We start from the raw sequence: 22,516 nt of genomic DNA on the forward strand, positions 1-22,516 counted from the left end.
TGCTGCACTTGTGACGTGTCCTTGGGTGATCAAAGAACGGTCTGTTAGGCACACTATTTATTTATGAACTGCATAGCTCACATATGCCCAATTCCTAGTTTAAAAAAAGCTTTTTCTAAGCACTGTTATCCAATGGGTAGAGCTACCATAAAACACTTGAGATTACAAAGTCAGGATTTTGCAGTGTGAGGATTTTGCGATGCGATGATGCATGGCAGCTGTATCTAGGCAGTAAAGCATGTGCTTGTTTCCTATTGTGCTTTTGAAGAGCACTGAAGCACTTAACTCGGTGTTCACCACCTCCTCTTCAGCATTGAAAATAAGATAGTTGAAATTTTTGAACCCAGCAAGTGGATAGCAAATGAAAAATAATTCATGAAAACCCAATAAAATGCAGGTAATATTTATTTAGTTAATTTGGTGTTAATATTCTGTTAGCTATGTGCTAACATTGTGAAATAGGGTAGATTTGGAGTAACTGCATGACAGACTCTTTGTGCAGTAATTAATAAAAATTTTTATAGATCATTTTACAAAATGTCAACACTTTCATGTCTAAATTAATTTTGTTGGAGTCTCTGACATATTGTAAAATGTCAGATATTCCAGGCAGAGAACTAACAGCCCAACCCAGTGTCTCGCTTTATCCAGGCTTCCTAGCTGATTTGCTGAGACTGAGGAACCTCAGATTGCTTTTGTGTAATCTAATAACTAGGGAGAAAGTGAGGCTAAATGACAGCAGCTGTGACCCCCACATACCAGATGTGGCTAAGCAGCTCTTTTTGGAGGAGGTGAGGGATCACAAAGAACCCCAAATGATGGGTTAATCCCTCTGAGGGTGAGGGGGTGGGGAGCAGTTGTCAAGAGGAGTCCACCCCCAAGCTTTTGAGAAAGGAACAAAGAAAAGCTTTGCTAGGCAGCAAAGTCTGACCTGCCAGTGGGGCTGCAAAAGTCGACGGAGATGCTTTTGACTTTGGACTTTTCTTAACCCGATTCAAGGAAAAATTTTCAAGTCAGTGTTCCAGCAAAATCAAAGAATTTCCAAATGCAGTGAGATGTGAAAGTTGGAGATACTCTGGTTTAAATGAAGACTCTTTTCAACTCTGTCTTCTGGTCTGCTGCTTCCATGGCATGCCTCTTCAGCTGGGTGATACCTGGCAAGGTAGCTGATCTGCGCAGAAATTTGATTTAAGCATTACTTGAATCATTTATGAAGCTGTGAAAATTACAGTCCTTACTAGAGTTACGGTATTTGTGTCACCTACAGCATTTGTTACTTAAAGAATTTGGTGAGAGTGCTATAGTCTTCCAAATTACTTCTGTTTTAAGATTAACTGTTCTTCCTGCTGGTGCTTCTTGTCTGTTTTTTTTTTTTCCCCTCCATATCTGAAAATAATGCATCTTTTTTGGTGTCCTTTTTCTTTCTTTGTAGAAATGACTTAAAGCATGTAATTTGTCATTTTGATAAGCTATTCCCAGGCACACAAATCCGCTTGGTCATTTGTATGTTTTGTTTTGCTTTCATTCTTGTTTTGATATAATTATATAATATACATATATAAAAATTAAATTTCTGTGTATTTCTGCTAACAGATTCTCTCAGGAAAAATGATACTCAAAGCATTTCTGTCTTGTGTCCAAATTTTATATGAAATATTGACACAGGCTTATGAGTAAAAACTGACAAATTCTGTTTGGTTTTAGTTTGAAATATCTGCAATGATTGAAGCACTCTAGGATTTGCTTTTTTTTTTTCCCTTACCTGTTTTGAACAGTGTCTTCGAGCTCTCATTGCTTGTTTTGGCACACTGTCAGTAACTATAAATGATGCATATTCACTGAAATGCGGGGGGGGGTGTAAAATGAAGTGACTTAATTTCTGTTAGCAGTGTCCTCTGATGTAGGTGGGTGGTGGATGTTTGAAGAAATGTGTTTAGAGCATATACTGCTAGGGACAATATTAAACAAAAAAACAAAACCAACTCTTATGTGTTAAGGCAAATACCCAAAACACATTTTAAAATACAGAGTAAAAACTGTTCTGTGTAAAATCTGGCCGAGGAAAAGGGATTCTTACTTCTGCGTATGCAAGCCATGCCGCTTGTCTGGATGAATTAAAAATGACTGTTACTAGTAACATATAATAATATTATATATAATTTTATAGCCTCATTTCCAAAGGGAGGCAATTCCATGTAAATCATTCTCTGTATTTCTCTGGATTGCCCTTGTAACCCTTGATTCTGCTGGTTGCCTGCAGAAAACTTTGGCAAGGATACAGACAAATACCCAGGAAAGTCCCTGGTCCGGGACATGTTGTCAGCTCTTACTGTGCACCCAGCTGAGGTCAGAGAGGCCTTAGAAATAGCACGGGGTAGCATTCTTGGAGTTCTGTCAAATGCAAGACCTAAATCCATTGAAGTACCAACCATGCTAAGACTCTCAGATTTTTTTTTTTTTTTTTTTTTTTACTTCTCTTAACGGTTCCCAGACATTAAGTTTTGATTCTTTGTGTGAATAGGATGGAAAAAAAGTTTCAGGTTTGGCAGAAAGCAAATGGCCAGAGGTAGGCTGTTTCACTTAATCCATATATATGTAATTCATGCCTTTTTTTTTTTTTTCCTCTGTAGTTTGCTTTGATATGCTCTTTCATTAATATGTCGCTGGAAGAATGTGCTTGAAGCAATGATCTAAATGTAAAATTTTACTTGTGTGTTCTAATTAATGTGAAGATAATTATCTGCCTACATTTCTAAAATTCACCTTCTATTTGATTATGTTTTCAAAAATATAATCAGATATTTTTAATATCTTTAATCATGGTTATCTTTTATGCTGTTGTGATGCATTTGCCAGCTATGGAGGGGAAAAAAAGTCCACTTTGTTAGTGGAACTGCATAGTATCTCACTGTCTTTAACCAAGTGTGAATTTTGAGAGGTTGGAGTGGGTTTAAGTTATTTGAGATCACTGTTTTCATGTCTATGCTGAGACGTAGAAAATGGACAAAGCTCGTGAAATTTCGGTGGGGTTTGAAGTTTTTGTATTTTTATACTAAGTTTGCTGCTGGCTTTGCATGAAGCCACCTTGTTCTGTTGGTAGAATCATGCAAGCACAGAGTCTGAAATGTCTCAAAAACTTATTTTGGGTTTCTACAGAAGTTTTCCTTTTATTCTAGTCTGCATGAAAACACGTCATCTTTTGCCAGTGGAGTCTGCAATATAGGTTTAAAAGAGGATATCAGATGACAACCGTGAATAAAAGCTAGTGCTAGAAGAAGATTATCACCTCCTAGAATTTGAAAGCAGAGACTGATGTGCTGCAGAGTGGACAATATGGTCTAGAGTTTGAAAGGCACTGCAAGGGTGTGCTAGAGGATGTTCTCAAGCCGTGGCTTCTGCTACGCTGCAGATCTTTTGTGCTGCATTCTGCATTAGGGTAAATACCCCCAGAAGCAGCTTCAACACGGGTGCTGCAGACAAAAACACTGCTCCTCTGCGGCATACCTCGAAGACACTCATTTTCATATGTGCACAGATAGCGCTGCATGGGTGCTATGTATATGGACACGAATTTCTCAGACATACCCAGGTCTTTGTTGCTAATGTGACTGATTCGAAGTTAGCAAGTTTAATCGTAGGTATCATGAAAATGAGAAGGCTTGTTTAAAAACTGTTCAAAACAATACGAATTTATTTCTTCATTTCTTTAGGAGACATCACTCAGAAAGGATACGAAAAGAAAAGAGCAAAGCTGTTAGCACGGTACATACCACTAATTCAAGGTAAGAGACTGCATATAAGTTGTACCTTTTGCCGTAAATCTGTGAAAATATGTAATGAAAAAGTTCTCACTAAATAAAATAGATGAATTAATAGCATTTGATTGACATGGTATCTAACCAGTAGTGGAAATTGGCTATTATAGAGAATTGCGGAACAAGGGAAAAGTCTGAAAATTTTTTTTTAACACTTTATATGAAATGTGAAATGGTAACATTTTTGTCATCAAACTTCAGTTTGAGAACTGCATCTAAGACTTTAAGATAACTTTAAAAATGAGTAAAGGTATTCCTGAATCAAGTTGGTCAGTTTTATTAAATGAAAACACTCACTGGTCATCACTCTCGTTCTTCAGTGTGCTTTTTTTGAACACACCCTCTGCCTCCCCACCCCCTCTTGTACCCCCATTTTCTTCAAAATACTGACTTCTCATTATAAACTATTACTTCTTAAGTTGGTTATTATCAGACCTTATCTTCAATGGCCAAAAGCTGAATGTCCAACTTTAAAATTTATTTCTATACAAGGACACTTAAATCACTTGGGGTTAAAGCTGTTTTGCTGCCATTGAGCAGTCTTTATAATAACCCTAGGCCAATTCTTCCATAGCTTGAGAGATTCCAGTTGAAGTAAGGAAAAATAAGAAGACAACTTATATGACTGGAACTGACAATGAGGTACTGTAGATAGATGACAAAAGAATCACAGAATCTTTGGGTTGGAAGGGACCTTTAAATGCCATCTAGTCCAACCTCCCTGCAAGAAGCAGGGACATCTTCAACTAGATCAAGGTGCTTAGAGCCCCGTCCAGCCTGACCTGGAATGTTTCCAGGGATGGGGCATCTGCCACCTCTCTGGGCAACTTGGGCCAGGGTTTCACCACCCTCATCCTGAAAAATTTCTTCTATCTAGTTTAAATCTCCCCTCTTTTAGTTTAAAACTGTTGCCCATTGTCCTGTCGCAACAGGCCCCGCTAAAAAGTCCGTCCCCATCTCTCTTATAGGCTCCCTTTAAGCACTGGCAGCTGCACTAAGGTCTCCCTGGAGAACCCCCCCAGCTCTCCCAGCCTGTCCTCCCAGCAGAGCTGTTCCAGCCCTCGGAGCGTTGCTGGGGCCTCCTCTGGCCCCGCTCCAGCAGGTCCATGTCTCTCCAGTGCTGAGGGCTCCAAAGCTGGACGCAACACTGCAGGGGGGTCTCCCCAGAGCGGGGCAGAGGGACAGAATTCCTGCCCTGGCCCTGCTGGCCACACAGCTTTGGGGGCAGCCCAGCACACGGTTGGCTTCTGGGCTGCGAGCGCACATTGCCGGCTCCTGTCCAGCTTTCCATCCCCCAGTACCCCCAAGTCCTTCTCCATGGCGCTGCTCTCCATCCCCCAGCCTATATTGATACCGGGGGTTGCCCAACCGAGGGGCAGGACCCTGCACTTGGCCTTGTTCAACCTCATGAGGTTCACACGGGCCCATTCCTTGAGCCTGAGCCTATCCAGGTCCCTCTGGATGGCATCCCGTCCCTCAGGCATGTCAACGACAATGCTCAGCTTGGTGTCGTCTGCAAACTTGCTGAGGGTGCACTCAATCCCGCTACCTGTGGCATTGATGAAGATATTAGAGAGTCCTGGTCCCAGTACAGACCCCTGCGGGACACCACTCGTCACTGATGTCCATCTGGAGATTGAGCAGTTGACCACCACCCTCTGGATGCAACCATCCAACCAATTCCTCATCCACCCAACAGTCCACCCATCAAATCCCTATCTCTCCAGTTTAGAGACAAGGATGTTGTGGGGGACCATGTCAGAAGCCTTGCAGAAGCCCAGGTAGATGACTTTGGTAACTCTTCCCTTGTCCACTGATGTGGTCACCCCATAGAAGAATAACAGGTATTATTTTACAAGTGTTATGCTTTGAGATCAGAGAACAGAGGGTTTAATGCTGTGATTTTGATCCTGTTTGGGTTCTGCTATTTACACAAGGTGTTGATTTGAAGGAGGAATGGGCATCTCCAGCCAGTTTTCGCAAAATGTTGAACTTGGTGACAGTCTCTTTTGCTTTCAAAATCTTGATGCGGTGACCCCTGTGGCTCTTCGTAGCAGGATAGACAAAAGTTTTATTCTCATGAGTTCTGCTGACTGCTGAGTTGTAGTGTTTTAAAAAAAAAATTTATGGTGTGTATTTGGTGTAGCACAGTTAGAATGTGATCTGGTGTTTCATCATGACATTTCTTAAAACAGGTTTGTTGTTGTGGTTTGGATTTTTTGTTTGGGTTTTTTGGTGTGTTTTTCTTTTTAAAAAACAGCTGTAGCTTTTCCCTTAAAAAATTTCTAATACTCCATAGACCATGCAGGACCTAACTCATCTCTATGAAATGGCTCATTCCTTGAATAGAAGCAGTTTGGATTTTTTTGATAAATATTGCAGTCAGGAGCAAATTCTAGCTTCACCTGCTGCAACTTCTCTTCCTTACACCATTTTTCTCTAAGGAACTCTCTCACTTTTCTTTTCAAAATACTGTCTTCCAACTCAGCTTACTTAAAGATTTTGAGACCAGGCTAAGTATGGAATTTGGCTGAGGATTAACAGTTATGAGGAATGTGCTGTCAATGAACTTCTAGAACATCGTGTCTTTGGATTTCTGTCTCTTGTTTTAATCTTTCATAACTGTTGATTTACTCTGCTTTCTCGCCTTTCTATTGATAGTGATATTTTAATTCCCCCCCCACCCCCCAACCCTTAAACTGAAAGGCTGTTTGTACAAATTGTTCAAGTTCTGTGCTCTCCAGTGTAGCTTAGGAAAGAACAGCATTTGGTCTTCCATACTTTTTAAAGTAAGTTTTAAAGGTAGGCTGCAGCGTAAAGCACCTTTGTTCCCCTTTTCTGCATGAATACTGCTGGCCCCCTGTCATATTCTAACTCTTGGGGTCTTAGATGCAACAGACTCCTATGCGGGGTTTCCAGGAGTGTTAGACTGATTAAATTCAATTGTCTGCTCTAGAAGCCTGCTCTGTAATTTCCAGAGGTGTTTTGTAATATCCTGTGTAGGTAACCTGCTCATTCAGGAATGCACTCAGCTGAAGAGGTGTATGAAACTACAGAACTGACCTGATAGACAGCTTTGGAAGAAAAAAATGAATAGGAAAAATACGATAATGGCACTTTTTAATAATTGTTTTCACTGAAGCTTCTCTTTCAAATCTGAGGTGTTCATGAGTGTTTCATTCAGGAGAAGTGACTTCATATAATCTAGCTTAACACCTTAACATGCTGGACAATAATTATAAGAAAGCATGTCCTAAGGAGATGGCAGTGCAATTCAGTGGTCTCCTAGTTTGTCTGTGGTCCAATATTAGGCTCAACTAAGGAACTGAGGTCCCTTTAGATTTCCATCTGCGTAAAAATATCTCCTTGTTCAGCCAGATTTTCCGTAATCATCTTAAGTAGTAGTCAAAAATTAGCTGATCTTATGGTTTGTCATGCTTGCTTGATACCACATTTTCTAAAAAATACTGGATTACCTGACTTGTCTACCACTTCTGCCTAGCTTTGCATTAAGATGACAGGAATCTAGCTTTAATATGCTAAAAAGAGAGTGAGTGGGCTTTCTGCCTCTGAGCACAATGAATGATAGTCTGGCAAAAAGACAGTTTTCTTAAAACCCTAAGCTAACTACTTATCTCAGTTCCCTGACATATATTCCATTAACCCAGTTCTAGCTTCGAATTTTGTTAATTGACACAGCTTCAGCATGGCTCAGATTAATGTGTGGGAGTCCCAGTGGCTTTGAGCCTGCAGTAATTTTTTATCATTAACAATTTGATCACAGGATTTCTTGTAACGTCCTTTGCTCAGTAGCATCCCTGATAGGATTCACTTAAGTTTCCCATTATCCATCAAGTTTTTGCAGACTGATGGATGCCAGCATTTTAGATTTGAAGAGCTCGTAGTCTGTTATTTGACCATCCCCAGGTCTCATAACTCGTGGCTTTCTAAAGTTTGGTCATCATTTCCTTTGCAAGTATATGCATTGTCGTCTTTTCTCTATGAGGTAAAGACTGCTGACCTGTTAGTTTTATTTCATGTTCTTCAGTACTTACTTGAATTTCACAAAACCTGATGTCTTCATAGTGCATCAATACCCTGCTCTGCTTGTTTTGTTACGAAACTTTAACTGATAGTACAATTCTGCTGATTTGTAAGGTTTCGAACAAAGTGTAGGGTGGGCAGTAAAAATACTGAGTTAAGAAATTAAATTCCTGGTGAGAGGCAGGAAACTACAAAAAGGAGTAATGGGAATGATTCTTTGAAATGGACGGTTTTGATTACTGCAAGTTTATGAAATATGAAGCGATTAGAGAACATGATAGGACTGCATGTCGATGTGGTACTTGGAAAGAAGGGAAAAGTAGTGGCACAAGTTTGGAAGCAACTGTGGAAAGAGATGGCTTAAATCGAGAGGAGAGGGTGACACTTCTGTGAATCTGCTGTAGGTTCTCCAGCTTAGACTTGAATGTGGACAGGATTTTCTGCCATCTTGGGGTAGGTGATTCTTCTATCTTTTTAGAAATTGGAAACAGGTATCTGTAATCATACTGTTCAGATTTACATGTGTAGTTGATGGGGTCTTCTTGTAGCAAATATTTATGAATCAACAAGTTGTATAATCCTTGTGTCTTAAAGCATGCACATATACTTGTAAGATTTGAGTTCTGGAAGTTTAACTTTTCATGTTATGCCTCATCAGCTGCCATGTAAAAACTAATCATATGAGAATTTCAATACTGTGTAAAATGGATTGTATTAAATTTCTACTGCACTGTATAGCTGAATCTGTGAGGAATGAAATCATTACACAGACAGTGTTAAATAACCCCACAGAGGGCTTGGTGAATAGAAAAAGACAGAAGGGGCTGCAAAGCATATTTTCAATTAACAGTAGAATTAAGTAGAACATGTTAGTATTCAGGAGTCGCGTTGCTGTAGGCACCATTTTGCATTCTAATATTCTAAACCTGCAGTTATGAAAAGTTAGTGGAAATGTTAGGTTTCACTTAGGAGCCATAAAATGTGTAGTTACCAGGATATACTCATTAAAACGTGTTATCTTTCACTAATCCAACAAAACGCACTGTGCAAAAGTAAAAACAAATGTTGATTAATAGCAAACCTTAACAGTAATCAGTCAGCTAACAGTTTCCTCAGTCAACCTCTGCATCCAAATTTCAGATAAAACTCTGAGGAAATAATTCATTTTATTTGTAGGCAACCTGGCAGGCTGCTAAGTGAAGCTTCTGAGTGATGGATAACATCAGGCACATTGCCAAAATATATTTTGGATGTGGATAGAGCTTGGGTGTAAAAAAAATTCAGAAATAACATGATAAAATGAGCAGTGTATCCAGTGAAATTTGGTAACTTGCATCCTGGAGTGTACTGCCCTGATAAGGGAGCAAATCGTGTACTCCCTTCTCCCTTTTTTTCCTTGTAGACAATGTTCATCATGATTCTTCTGTTGAATTTCAGGAAACTTTTGATGGTTAAAGGAACTGTTCCTTTCTAGAATCACTTTATATTCCCACATGTGGGAATACACCTCAGAATATGAATATAAGAATAGTAACAATACCAGGGACGACGGCAACTCCAAAAAGCCTCATTATAAGCAACCTCTGTGCTGTGCTTGGGAGGGCAGGTAACTTCTACCTGTGAAGTTACATTAGTCATTGGAACATTAAAAAATTCATGTCAGGAAGTGGAATGTCACGAGCTGATTGTTGAATGTGAAATAAATAAAATTTCTTCTCTGCGCTCAAATGTGATATATTAGTAACCGTAGATTTCTTTTTAAGTGGTTGCCATGCCATTACCTGAATTCTGCTGATAATGCAGACGCTTGAAACCATTTCAAAGCTATTTTAACCAAAGGAGAAGATGAAATATGAACCTCAGAGGTTCTGACAGCAGCCAGTCAGTCACTTAAAGGTAGTCTGCATTACCTTTTGTAAAATAGGAATTACCTTGGAACCATCTTTTGCTGCTGTGGTAATTTCCTGCTCACCTACTAGCTGTTTCTTTATAAAAATGAATATTTTCTGTAGTTTTAAAAGCTTGGCCAATGTTGCTGTCTTCTATTTTTATATAATATATAAATACATATCAAACCTATATATAAAATATATATAAATATATTATAGTTATATAATATATATAAATTATATATTATTTATATAACACATATAAACAGCTAACACTGTTTTGTATACAATAATTATAATATACTATTAATAAATAATAACAACAACAGGTATATAGCGCTATATGTATGTATTTTTTATTTGCCTGTGCTTTACTTGTTCATAGCTCTTGAATGTTTCAGGAGTCAGATTTTCCTAATCTAAATATGCTTTCAGCTGAGAAAACTCAGTGATAGCACTTGAGGCCAGCTGTCACTTTGCAGATTAGTTGTCAAGTGCCAGTGGGATCAGACCAGTGCCTTGTGCACCTGTACTCTGTTGAGGCACACCTTCCATCCTGGTACTAGGTTTGCAGATTGACAACTGTGGTCATTCATAAAATCAGGGATCTCTTCCTAACCAAGGCACTCCAGGGTCACCAGGGCTTGAATGCCCTGTACTTCTGGAGAACAAAAAATGTGTGTAAGCTTTCCTTTCCCTGTTTTTGCCATTTGTGAGAACAATAAGAATAAATTCCAAGATTATTCTCTGAGACAGTCCAAGACAGACCTTGGTCTGGTAGGTAGAACCAACCTGTGAGAGAAAACAAAAAGAAACTTTCAGAGGTTGTCTTGGGCAACATAGGTGGTTTTTAAAAGTACTTAAAAAAGAAATAGTTCGTTAGAGGAACCTGCTAGGACCTGGTGATCTTAAAGATTCAAGAACACTTCCAAGCCAAAGCAGAAGAAATGAGATAAAATCAAACATGAAAAATACATTGGTTGATTTCCATCTAGTCCTGAGATGATGGAAGAGAACCTCTATTGACTTAAAGGTAATTGCTTCAGCTTGAGGCCGTACTTCTGCAGTCAGTGGGTCTGCACTGAATCATCCAATCATATAGACTCGTTCTGCATAAGGGACATGATTGTAATTAGCCACAGCACATAACGATCTGTTCCTGTTAGCTTTCTTTTGTAAAGTCTGTTTTGGTAGATGTTAGAAACAAATTTAGCACAAGAAGAAACAATCAGTGCTGAATTAAACCTTAGTTTCACCCCTGCTGCCTCTGATCTGTTTTCAGCCATCAGGTTTCATGTAAAAGTTCCAAATGTCCATCTTCATCTTGGGCAAGTAAATTTTTAAGATTGTTTCTTTTATCAATTAATTGTGAAAGAAAATATATTAACCACAGTACAGGTGCCACTGCTGCTTATCTATTAGTGGCAATATAACAAATATAAAGAAAACAAAAATGGAGAGATATGTAAAATATTAAACCAGACATGCTTCTGCTCTATAAACTTAAAAAGCCCCACATTCTTCATTTTCCTCTGAGAGCTGTTATTTACAGGACATGGTGTGTTTGTCAGCTCTAAATACTAGTCCAGATTACTGGTAGTTTTGAGAAAGTTTACCTGAGTGAAATCTGGCATAAAGTATGATCTAGAAAACCCAAGATGATTAGGTCAAGCTTCTTGTATTTACTGTAAGAAAGAAAAAAAAAAAATTTAAAAGAGAAGGCTGTTACCATGTGAAGCTTTGCATCCCTTTTCTTGAGAGTTTAGCATTGGTTTGCTGTCCTGGGGTTATCCTGTGGTAGATTATATGTAGAGACTTGCATGTCTCCAGTGTACTTTTCCATAGAGTAATAGCGTAACTACTGAGAACAAAAATCCCTGAATTGATTGTCATTAACAAAATATTATTTCTAATATTCAAAAATTAAAAAAAATGCAAAAAACCTTCAAACCCCTGTATGGCAGCAAATCACAAGTTATTTTATTGAGCTAAAAACAATGCTAAATGTTGCATTTTGTAAATATGAAGTAACCTGAGCGTATACCTTCTTTTTAACACAGCAAAACCTTGCCTCTGAGTAGCATGAGATCCAATAGTTATTCAATGGTATCATTTAAGCCAACTTTTCATAATGCTTTAATCTGAGACAAATTAACATGTACAGAGACATCTTTCACTTCTGTTACTAATGTTGTTTTATATTTAAGGTGGATAATAATTGAGATTAAATAGTCTTAAAGGAAACAAGCTGATCATATGTTTTTTATTAAAAAACATGTTTTTCAGATTTTTTTAAAATAAGGACAAGTGATCTCAGCTTGTTCTTTCATAGATCTCTAAGGAGCTCTTTGAGACCTAAAACAGAAATGCTATTCAGTCAGTGTCCTTTACTCATCTGTATGTTCCCAAGAGCTGATATTTTTTACTGTATCGACATCTTTGTCAGTCAGGTCTTTATAAAGGCAGTTTGAAAATTTAAAGCATCAGGAGTATCATTAGTGGTAGTACTGCTTGCGAGCCATGTAAGACTAGGAGATTTTGCCAACAGGGGTTTTGTAAGCAGAGAAATGTTCTTCTAGCTGGTAAGTATGGTAAAAGTGAAATACCTACCGATGCACAGGAACTGCATGATAAAGGAATTATATCTGAAATAAAGGGTTTTTTTCTTTCTCTTCTTGTCTACTTTGTCCCAGCTATTACTGCTTCTAATAAAGGTACTGTATTTCTGCATAAACTTTGATATGATTTGGTTTGCGGTTTTCTCCACTTCAGTTTTATCACTTACGCCTTTCCTTTGTTTTCATCATTAAACCCCCCCCAAAATTGAAAAGCATGTAAGGTGTTACTCCTTTTTCTCATGTTGTTATTCTTGAAAACGTATGAACTGCCTTTGGCTTCAAGGCATAGTCAAAAGGAAGGGGATTTATGTGCAAGCAGATCAGGGGAAGAGTTTATTTTTGAATGTAAACAGAGTTATGTAAGCTGGATGGCTGCCCTGAAGACTCATATTGCAAAAGTCCTCAAAATATTTGCAGAAGGGTGTGGTAATGGCAAATATGAATTAGTTTAACAGCTGAGAGGTTTGACAAAGGGTTTGTCGTAAGCAAACCTCCAGATGGGAGTACCAGCCAACTTTTCTAACTCAGAGTTTTTCCCTTTACTTAAACCGAGTGTTAGTAACTACATCCTGACCAATTCCTTGGGTACTGTCTGAGCAAGGAAAGTAAACATAAAATCCAAGTTCCTTTCCATTTGGTGTGCTATGCTGAATAGGAGATTGGTGTTGAGTATTGGCTGAGGGACTTCTGCTTTGAACATGTGCAGGTGCTACTTCATCCTTCCTATGGTAGTGTATTTCTGCTGAAATTCCCTCTGGAGAAGTTAAGATGCAAGATTGGAATGGAAGACAGTCCCACATGTGTGTTTCTGGCTCTTGCCTGTAGTACAAGTTCCTCTTCTCCATCATCTCCTAGGCAATACTGTGGGAGCATTAGTTTTGATAAAGCTTCATCAAAAGATGCTTGGAGGAGACTTTTAGAGGACAAAAAAAAAAAAAAGATACAGAGAATGGGGAGCCTTGCTGAAAGGGAAGAGACAACTGTATTGTAAAGGAAAATCATATTTCGCTTGGATGGAAGGGGAAGAGGCATTCAAAAGCAATCTTTCTAAAACAGAAGACAAGACTGTCATCTGATTTGTGAGATGAAGCTAGGGGACAGTGTCTGCCGTGAGTGTTGATTTTGCTTCTTTACGCCTGTACCTGCTTTGTTGCTTACTGTGCCATTGTGTATTCTTCCAGAAGCTTACCAGTTTTAATTAACTGGAAGCATTTTTTTTGCTCCATGGTTTCTCAGGCACATGTTGTCTCCATCTCCTGGTGTAATTATGTGTCTTTTACCAGGGATGATTATGCTACCATGAAGATGCTGGTCTTCAGATTTCTTTCTAAACAGCTCAAGTTGTAACTCCAAAACCTCTTTCCTACCTTACTGGTGTCTATCTGAACTGCTGGTTCATCTCCAATATTTTGCAAGACCACATTCAGATAAGTTGTGAGAACTTTTCATTTTACACCCAGGTGGCAGGTAGTCATGCAGCCCTCTCTGATACTGTCAGAAATCTGGATAGTTGGTTCATGGTGGAAACACCAGTAGTTTGCTTTTTTTGCTCCTAGAGAGCTATCAATCAATTCAGAAGTAAATCTGGCCATTTTATCAAGCAGATACATTATGGAATAATTTCTTATCATTAGGTTGCTGCTGTCTTCAATGGAAATTTTTCTCCTCCCTTAGGGCTGCTAATATGGTAAGAGAACCTCTTGTTGAAACTCTTTTCTCTTCAGTTCCTTGGGTGTGTCAATGAAACTTGACTCCCTGAGGTTTCTGTCTATTTTGGTGAACTGGATCTGAAGTCTGAGGAGGACCTTTGGCCAACTGCACCATGTGGTTATATCCATCATTCTTTGTAGCTTGCTTTCTTTTCTAATTAGTGTGCCTAAATACACATTGCCTCTGCTGGCTCAGCTAATATAACCAAATTTATATAAGTGATGTGGCAAACATCACCCTGAAAGTTGATAGCCAAGCAAGGAGTGTTTTAACAGGGACCTTCCAAGATCCAGGGACAAAATTGGCCCACTGCTTTCTGCTGGAGCTGGGTGCCGTGCAGCCAGCCATCCTCCTCTGATTGCTGTGCTTCACCTGCCATTCCCTGCTCCTCATGTTGATTTTGGTGCTGTCTGCCATGGGGGCTTTTGATACCTGGCTTCTGCTTCTTTTACTGCCTGTTTTGGTTAGAACTGTGCTGCATGGCACTCATGTAATTTATATTAATTTGGGCTGTGACTGACAGGATCAGCTTACGTTAGGAGAGCTGGGCTGCTTGTGAAGCATCTCCTGAACTGCCACTTAGAATGAACTATCATTCTGAGAAATACAAGTTCTAGCTAAAGACACGTAGGTGTTCTGCTTACGAGTCTTGTCATAATGTCTAAATAAGCATGTCTCTTGCTGTTGGTATTTTCATTTAGTTTAGTTTCCTAGCTATTTTTTGGATTCATTGAATCTTTAACAAGCATCTTCTATGATTTTGTATTTTTTTGCTGCTGCTGCTGTTAAAATTGTTTCATTGCCTCCAAGTGGAAACTTATGAGCTGAAGTAGTTTACTTCCTTGAGTAGAGGAAGATGTTATAGAACAGTGGAAGCTTGTCAAGCATATGATGAGTTCTTCTTTTTTAAACACATGGTTTTCTGATATCTTATGCTGGGTAATCACAGAATCATTAAGGTTGGAAAAGACCTTTAAGATTATCAAGTCCAACCATCAACCCGACACCACCATGCCCACTAAACCATGTCCCGAAGTGCCACGTCTACACATTTTTTGAACACTTCCAGTGATGGTGACTCCACCACCTCCCTGGGCAGCCTGTTCCAATGCTTGACCACTCTTCTCGGTAAAGAAATTTTTCCTAATACCCAGTCTAAACCTCCCCTGGCGCAACTTGAGGCCTTTTCCTCTCATTCTATTGCTGGTTACTTGGGAGAAGAGACCAACACCCACCTCACCACAACCCCCCTTCAGGTAGTTGTAGAGAGCGATAAGGGCTCCCCTCAGTCTCCTCTTCTCCAGGCTAAAAAACCCCAATTGTTCACCCCAGTGTTGAACAACCCTTAGACACTCCTCGTAAGACTTGTTCTCCAGACCCCTCACCAGCTTCGTTGCCCTTCTCTGGACACACTCGAGCACCTCAACGTCCTTCTTGTCGTGAGGGGCCCAACACTGAACACAGGATTCAAGGTGCGGCCTCACCAGTGCCGAGTACAGGGGCACGATCCCTGCCCTGCTCCCGCTGGCCACCCTAGTGCTGGTACAGGCCAGGACGCTGTTGGCCTTCTTAGCCACCTGGGCACACTGTTGGCTCACATTCAGCCAGCTGTCAACCAGCAGCCGGCAGGTCATTTCTGCTGGGCAGCTCTCCAGCCACCCTGCCCCAAGCCTGTAGTAATAAAGCCTGTAATAAATTATGTTGGGTAGACCTTTGTTCAGTTTCACTGACCTGGAAGGTGTGAACTCTTAGGTCATTTCAGATCTTGAAGACAAAAATGTGTGCATCAGGTAGTATGTCCTGGGATGTGGTATGACAGCAAAAAATGGTAAAATTGAAGTATGACCTGAGTAAGGGCTGGATGCTTAATAACTGAGGTAAGTCTTCTCAGACCAGAAAGTAAAGAGAGGTCCTCAGATATCAGTCACTTGAGGAATAATTTCCATTTAGTCTCCTGCCTTAAGTTTTCTACAAAGAGATCCGGAACTCAGCGTATGTTTCATGCAAAACTTTAGCATCTCAGGTAATTTTTGTGAGAAGAGTTTGCTTTTTTCCCCCCTTTACAGTTCTGTAGGAAATAACTGTATCTAAAATTCTACTTTAAAAAATCTGGAATTAATATGACTGTTATTGTGGAGCTAGGTATGCATTAGCATAGGTGCACAGCTTTGCTTGAGAAGACTCTGAAGAGTATGAAGTACCCTAGTGATGGTGAAATCAAGGGGTTACATGCAGATACTTCATGTGAAGAAGGTGCTACACACCGATGCACTACTTCTGCCATGGTGTATGAAGTGATACCAATGGGGAAGGAGAGGCTATTTCCAGCACACCTGGCCCTGCCCTTTCTCCTTGCATACATTTAATAAATGTCTGAAAACCCTGCCAGGAACTCCTTACCTATTCTTGTAGACTACCTATCTCTAACTAGGAAACTCCTGAAGCTCCTTCTCCTTTAGGGCAGGCAAAAGCAGAGGAGACTAAGAAATACTGCAGTCCTTCGCAAAAACCTCCCTTGTTTTGGTAAGAGCCCTATTGCGAGTGCGGGTGGTAAACAGACTGCAACAGAGAAACATGAACAGAAGGTCTGTAGGGCTTGAATCCATGAAGAGAGAGTGGCAAACAGAGGCAGCGTTGAGGGAGGTGGGGTGAAGAGCCGGGAGGTGGAGGGGCAGTAAGGGCAGGAGTGTGCTGCAGACTGGATGGCTGGCCATGGTGTTTGGGCAGAGCAGGGTGCTGGTGCGGAGGAGACAGCAGGGAGGGACTAGAGCAGGACTGTATGGACTGAAAGGTTGGCCTGGAGTCAGACTGGGAGTTTCCCACACTTGTTTTATTTTCTGCCTTGTCATACCCCTTTTCCTTTCTTTTAGTGCTTTGAACCTGGTTGTCGATTTTTGTTTCTTATTTCTAGATCCGGTTCAGCAGCTGCAGAAAGGTTTAATAGAGTACGAAGAGCCTAAAGTTTCCTTTTTGGCCTCCCTCCTCCCCTCTCCTATCTGCAAAACTCTTTAATATGATATGTCATCTTCTGCAGACTGTGGATGTTTGGAGGCATGATCCATAACTGGGTCGAAATGCAAGTAAAACTGAGATGAGGGAATTGTGGCCGTGCTCTTTTAACTCCTTTGGTTTACTTTTCAATTCACCGTTAAAACTTGGAAGAGAATACTTTTGAAAGGTTCAGCTGGTAAACTGTTACAACTTATATAAATTAACCTAGTTTAGAACTGAAATTAATTTTTCTGAATTTCTATTTTGGGAGAAGAATTTCAAGATCAGTCTTTTTGCGAAGGTAATTAGATTTCAATGTTTAATTGCTGTTTCAAACAAGAGTTTGCTGAGACACTGGTGAAAATCTTTAAAAACCGTTGAGTTTGATGTTAAGACATCACATCTTATGCAGATGAGATGAAAGAGGGAATAGGGCAACTGCTTTGCATGTGAGTTGCCCAGGAGAGTCCTCCAGCAATAAAGTTTGTGCTTTTGCTAAGCATGTTTTTTAAAATTTTCATCTCTGCCTATCTGATGCTAGATGTGTTTAGCTAGGCATCCTTGTCAGTGATGCTAGCAAAGAGCCTTCATTGTACTGTCAACTGTTCCATGCTCTTATAGTAAAATAATTTTTCCTTGTGTAAATCAAAATTGCTAGAAATGTCAGTGTTACTCTTGATTCTCCAGTGTTAGTGGATGGAAAAATAAAGTTATAATTCAAATATTAACTTTAATTTCATCCTGTAGAAGCTAATTGTTCATTTAATTGAAACAAACATCCTCTTTAAGATGACTTTTCATTCTTGCTAGCTTCAGGTAAGTTAAAAATGGACAAAATACTGTGATTGTGGATTAAGTGTCTTTAGTGTATACTTCTTAAAATGTGAATGGGGGGAGTTAACCTAATTGTCCAACTGCTTTTGCTGAAGGCTAAAGTAGTGATTTGCAGAGTACCATAACAAATTAATAAGTTCACCAAGCTTGTGGAACAGGTTTTTTTCTGGCACATAAATGTGTAGCCTAAGAGTTAGACGCAATATCTTACTATTTTTACCAAAAAATGATGTTTTTCAGACTCATCCTTGGTGTTTTCTCATGGTGTTTTCTTACTATGATATGAAACCTTCTTTGAGAAAGCAAAAAGGGAGATTTTACCTGAAGAAACAAGCTGTGGTTTCTAACAGTGCCACTGATTTTCTGCCTCATCCTAATTTAATTTCATCACAATGAAGCTGCCCTAACTCTGGTCCACAAAAATCTGTCTGTAAGTGTTGGAGGAGGAGAGGGTTCTGGTTTTGGAGTTGGTAAGCTTTCACGTCGCTTCCCACTCTTTCTGCCCCTAGCACTGGTGTGGCCAAATAGCAGTGCTCAAGTGGCACATGGCTTGGAAGCATCCCACATGCAGCTTGTCATCTGCTTACTGATTATTCCAGTTAAGTAATTTTCCATCTTATTTTCCCCCTATGTTCAAGGTCTAAACTCTTGTGCCAGATGCAGCAGTGTCATTGATCACAGATTATGCTGACCAACTTTGCCAGGCACATGGGATCACCGAGTGGGAAAGGGGCTGGGTTATGGTCTTACGAGTCCACATTCCAAGGCTCTGTAGTTACTTGCTTACATACCAGCTGCAGGAGTTCAAACTGGGGATTCATGGGCTATACCATGCCCAGGGAGAAAGACAGATTTGGAAAGCTGGGTACTGAACTGTAGGACTGGAAAAGGTAAGAGTAAGGAATTATGAATAGAGCATTAATCTCTTCTTCCACTTATAATTAATAAGCCTCTTTTGGGGGGGGGGGGAGACACACACACACACAAAAATCTCCTGCTCTTTTGTTGCCGCCTTCACTCATGGTCCCTTATGACAAGTTCACACAAAATTGACCTGATGTTTGGCATGTTGACCTTCCTAACAAAGATACGCTGTTATCTGAAAATATCCTAAACAGGCAATCTATTTTAGGGAGATCCCCAGCTTAGCTTCTTGTCCTGTTATCTCTTTCACCACCTTAGTTATCATGCTGTCTGTTTGCATCTACTCTTTTTGAGGAGATGACTTGCCTCAGTTTTTTTCATGCAATAAGAAGTTGTTGTTTACTGTTTCCAGCTGAAGCAAATCTTGCTGGACTCTTGACTTGTGGTTATGTAAAACTTTTGTTCATATGAAATATAAAATGCAGTTCTGGTGTGTTCACCACTCTTCAAGTATCAGATATGTTGAATCAATTCAGTTGGTAGACTAAATTTGCTTTTCTTTTGGAAACAGAATTCTGCTAAAGTGTTTCAGGGAGCACTACCCCTTTATATTAGGTAGCGTTGGAACATCATGTGCTTACTCAGCTCCATGTTCAACTCCTCTCCGTTGCAGACACTTCAGTTTCTTTACTGGCCTGTCTCATTTCCGCTATCAAGAAATGCATTTAATGTTACTTAGGCTGTCATCTACTTCAAAAGCTTTACTTTTGGAGAGTAGGAGAACTCCACTAGGTGAGAATGTGTTTATTCTTTCTGTATAGCAAATTGTAAAAGACAGGAGTGTGTCTCTGGAGTTGGATTAATTTCTAAAAATTTAGAGCTATGTGATTTATTAAATGTTCCTTCCCTTTCTATTACTTAGGCTCACATTTTTTTTCCTGCACACCCTCCCCAAACCCATGGCTAGCTCAAGGTTGCCTCTCAACATCCGGAGGGGCTAACTCTCAGCTGCAAATGGGGTTGGAAAAGGCGTAATGGAGAGCATTCACCTAGTGGTCTTAACAGATACCCAAAAAAGCTGATATATAGCAACTGATCCAATCAGGCAGATGATAAAACACTTTTCCTGAGGACTTGTTTTGATTAGTTGAGGTAGAACTGGTATATTTAAGCCAATTACTTTTTAAAACTTACACTTCAAATGTGAAGACTATGTCTTACTGAAAGGTCTTAATAAAAATCTCTTAAAATTGCTGGCTTTAGTAATAATTAATTACCAATTTCTGTCTTGGTACACACTTTGGGAGCAAGGGGAAGGACCAGAAACTCCACAAGAGAAAGAGGAATCCTTGCTTACTTGTTAAAGAAAGATCTTTACTTGCAAAGGAACTGGCACAGATTTCTCTTGGGTGATGTCTTCAGTTCAGTGAAAGCTGCTTTCTGTAAATACCTGCATTTTGAAAATATTGTTTCTAGTTCTAGCAAGACTTGAGGGCAGGTCGGAAAGCAGAAGCTCTTCAAGGGAAGGAAAGAGTTAAATGAAAGATATACTCAGCCCTATGTGGTACAAGGGCTGGCAACATACTAAAGTTGGTGCAGCAGATGTTATATGGCTAAGGAAAGTTTACTGTTCAGCACAACATTAAGCCAAATAGCCATATAAGACCATAAATTTATGATAGGTTCATGCAAAAAAACCTTCCAACTGCATTGTAATTTTACATCCGTTGTACTTGGGTATGCAGTGACTATTGCACTTCTGAAGATGAAAATGCACTGGTCTTAAAATGGTATGAACTGAGGAGCGCGCTGCTTTGTTCCTTATGTTCTGCTGGCTTCTGGTGTCTGTGCATGATGTGTATCCTCAGAGAGCGCTTGCAGAGGTTTCAGGTCTTTGTTTTTGTACTTTAAGTGTAGATGTGTAACAGATGAGAAAATAAAATTGCAAGTGTAAGTTCCTAGCTCAAATTTGTATAGTCCTTGTGGATGTATCAAGAGCCAGCAGGGAGTCTCTTCATTTGGGGGGTTGGGGAGTGACGGGGAATATTTAAGAGTTACTGTCCACCCCCTTGATTTCTTACTTCTGCTATGCTAGAGTGTAAAGCTGAGTTTCACCTTCCTGAATGTTGCCTAAAGGTAGGCGACTGCTCTAGGTTATCTGCCTAGAGCCCTGTTCTAGACAGATGCAGAGGAAACAACTAGAGAGTGGTTCAGTTCCTCTTATTTTCGTTACCCTTTATGGGCTGGGGAGATCTGTAATCCTTTAACGAGTATCTGAAGTACCCAGCCAACCTACACTGGAGCAGTAATTTTTAGACAGCTAAAGCTGACAGAGTAATTCTGCCCTTAATACCTGCAAAGTTTTTATTAGAGAATTGCAGAGTTTTTGTAAAATGTGAGTCTTCTGGGTATTGCTCTATTAAATGGGAATAGATTAAACAGATATGCACATTCCTAAATTTTACTCAAATTAGCTGTCTTGTGTTCAGACTTAAGAAAATTGACAGAATAGTTCAAGTTTTATTTAAAAGGTGGACCGTACCATCTTTTCTCTTCAAGATCTCCGAGTCCAATGTGTAATTGTAACCATCGCTGCAGCATTTCTCGTGATGTCTAGCAGTAAGCTGGGAGAGGGTTGGTTCCCCCTCCTCCCTCCACCAACCACATTGATCTGGCTTACAGAACACCTAATGACAAAGGACTGCAAACTCCTGCAAGGAGCAAAGGAGTCTTTTTGTTATTCAGAAGTGTTTCTTATCTTCTGTGTGAAATGCTTATCAAATCAAGCTAGGTTTTAGTTTAAATAATTTAAAACGCAGTTGGAAGATGATATTTTTCTAAAGGTATAGACTTAAGACTCCAGTTGAACTTGTAAGTTGCTGTCAAGGGTGGTAGAAGAACGTAGACATGGGAAGCAGATGTTTTATTTGCAAACCTGAATTTGTACTGAAATAAAACTGTATTTCAGGTGTGGACCCATCCCTGCAAGCAGAGAACAGAGTCCCAGGCTCTTCGCAAGCTACCGCTGCTGTATCTAAACAGCAGAAATCCCGTTCTACCAACTCAAGGGATGAGCGCTTCCGATCTGGTAAGGAAAAGAAATGTAGCTAAAACATCAGGTGTCTTAAGAGGAAAACTGTTCCAGTTTTTACCAGGTACTTTACTGTACAGTAAAGTAGTCCCTACACCTAAGGAGAAGAAGTTGGAAGTGCTTTGGGAGAAGGGAGGAGCTAATGAGTATTTTTCAAGTAGCTTTTTGTATTTCTATACAAGTGGTTTTGTTCAAATCCAGAATGGAGGAAATGAAATTGTAGACGTACCTTCTGATGTTTTGCTTAATGTGAATTTTACACCATGCTTAACAATTTTCTCTTGTTTGCTGATTGGTTTTCCAGTATTTGGAACTGTTATTTAAACATGTTGAAGGCTACAGCTTGTGGGTTGTGGAGTTTTTCTTGCTTGGTTGGGCTGTTTTGTTAAAGGAAGGTTATAAGATCATCATATTTACTGTAGCTCACTTTCAAATATTTCCTGGCTTAAAGCAAGTGCACAAAAAAGGGAAATGTCACAATGGATATTCTACTTAATTTTAAATGGACACCACTGACAAACCTGTTTTGGAAAGTTCTGTAAAAATATAAATATCCTCACCACATCCTGTTTCCATTGTTACTTTTCAGGTGATTGAAGTACACTGTTTCCCTGTGAAATTCCTTGTCACAATAGTGAGAAAAGGCAGGTGTTTGGAAGC

The 22,516-nt window shown here is 39.7% G+C and overlaps 1 protein-coding gene across 3 annotated transcripts in view; it reads left to right on the plus strand.

Moving 5' to 3' along the window:
* DIP2A (disco interacting protein 2 homolog A) overlaps window positions 1–22,516 on the plus strand; it is a gene marked incomplete at both ends in the record, with an annotated part of 134,341 nt that overhangs the window by 38,341 nt on the left and 73,484 nt on the right. For all 3 annotated transcript variants that reach the window (XM_082001749.1, XM_082001750.1, XM_082001751.1), the window contains 2 exons: window positions 3,711–3,782; window positions 21,734–21,853. In XM_082001749.1, the coding sequence (XP_081857875.1) occupies window positions 3,711–3,782; window positions 21,734–21,853 (192 nt within the window). The remainder of the gene's footprint in view (window positions 1–3,710; window positions 3,783–21,733; window positions 21,854–22,516) is intronic.

Source organism: Phaethon aethereus (assembly GCF_964289735.1).
Source record: "Phaethon aethereus genome assembly, chromosome: 6".
In the NCBI taxonomy this organism is placed as follows: Eukaryota; Metazoa; Chordata; class Aves; order Phaethontiformes; family Phaethontidae; genus Phaethon; species Phaethon aethereus.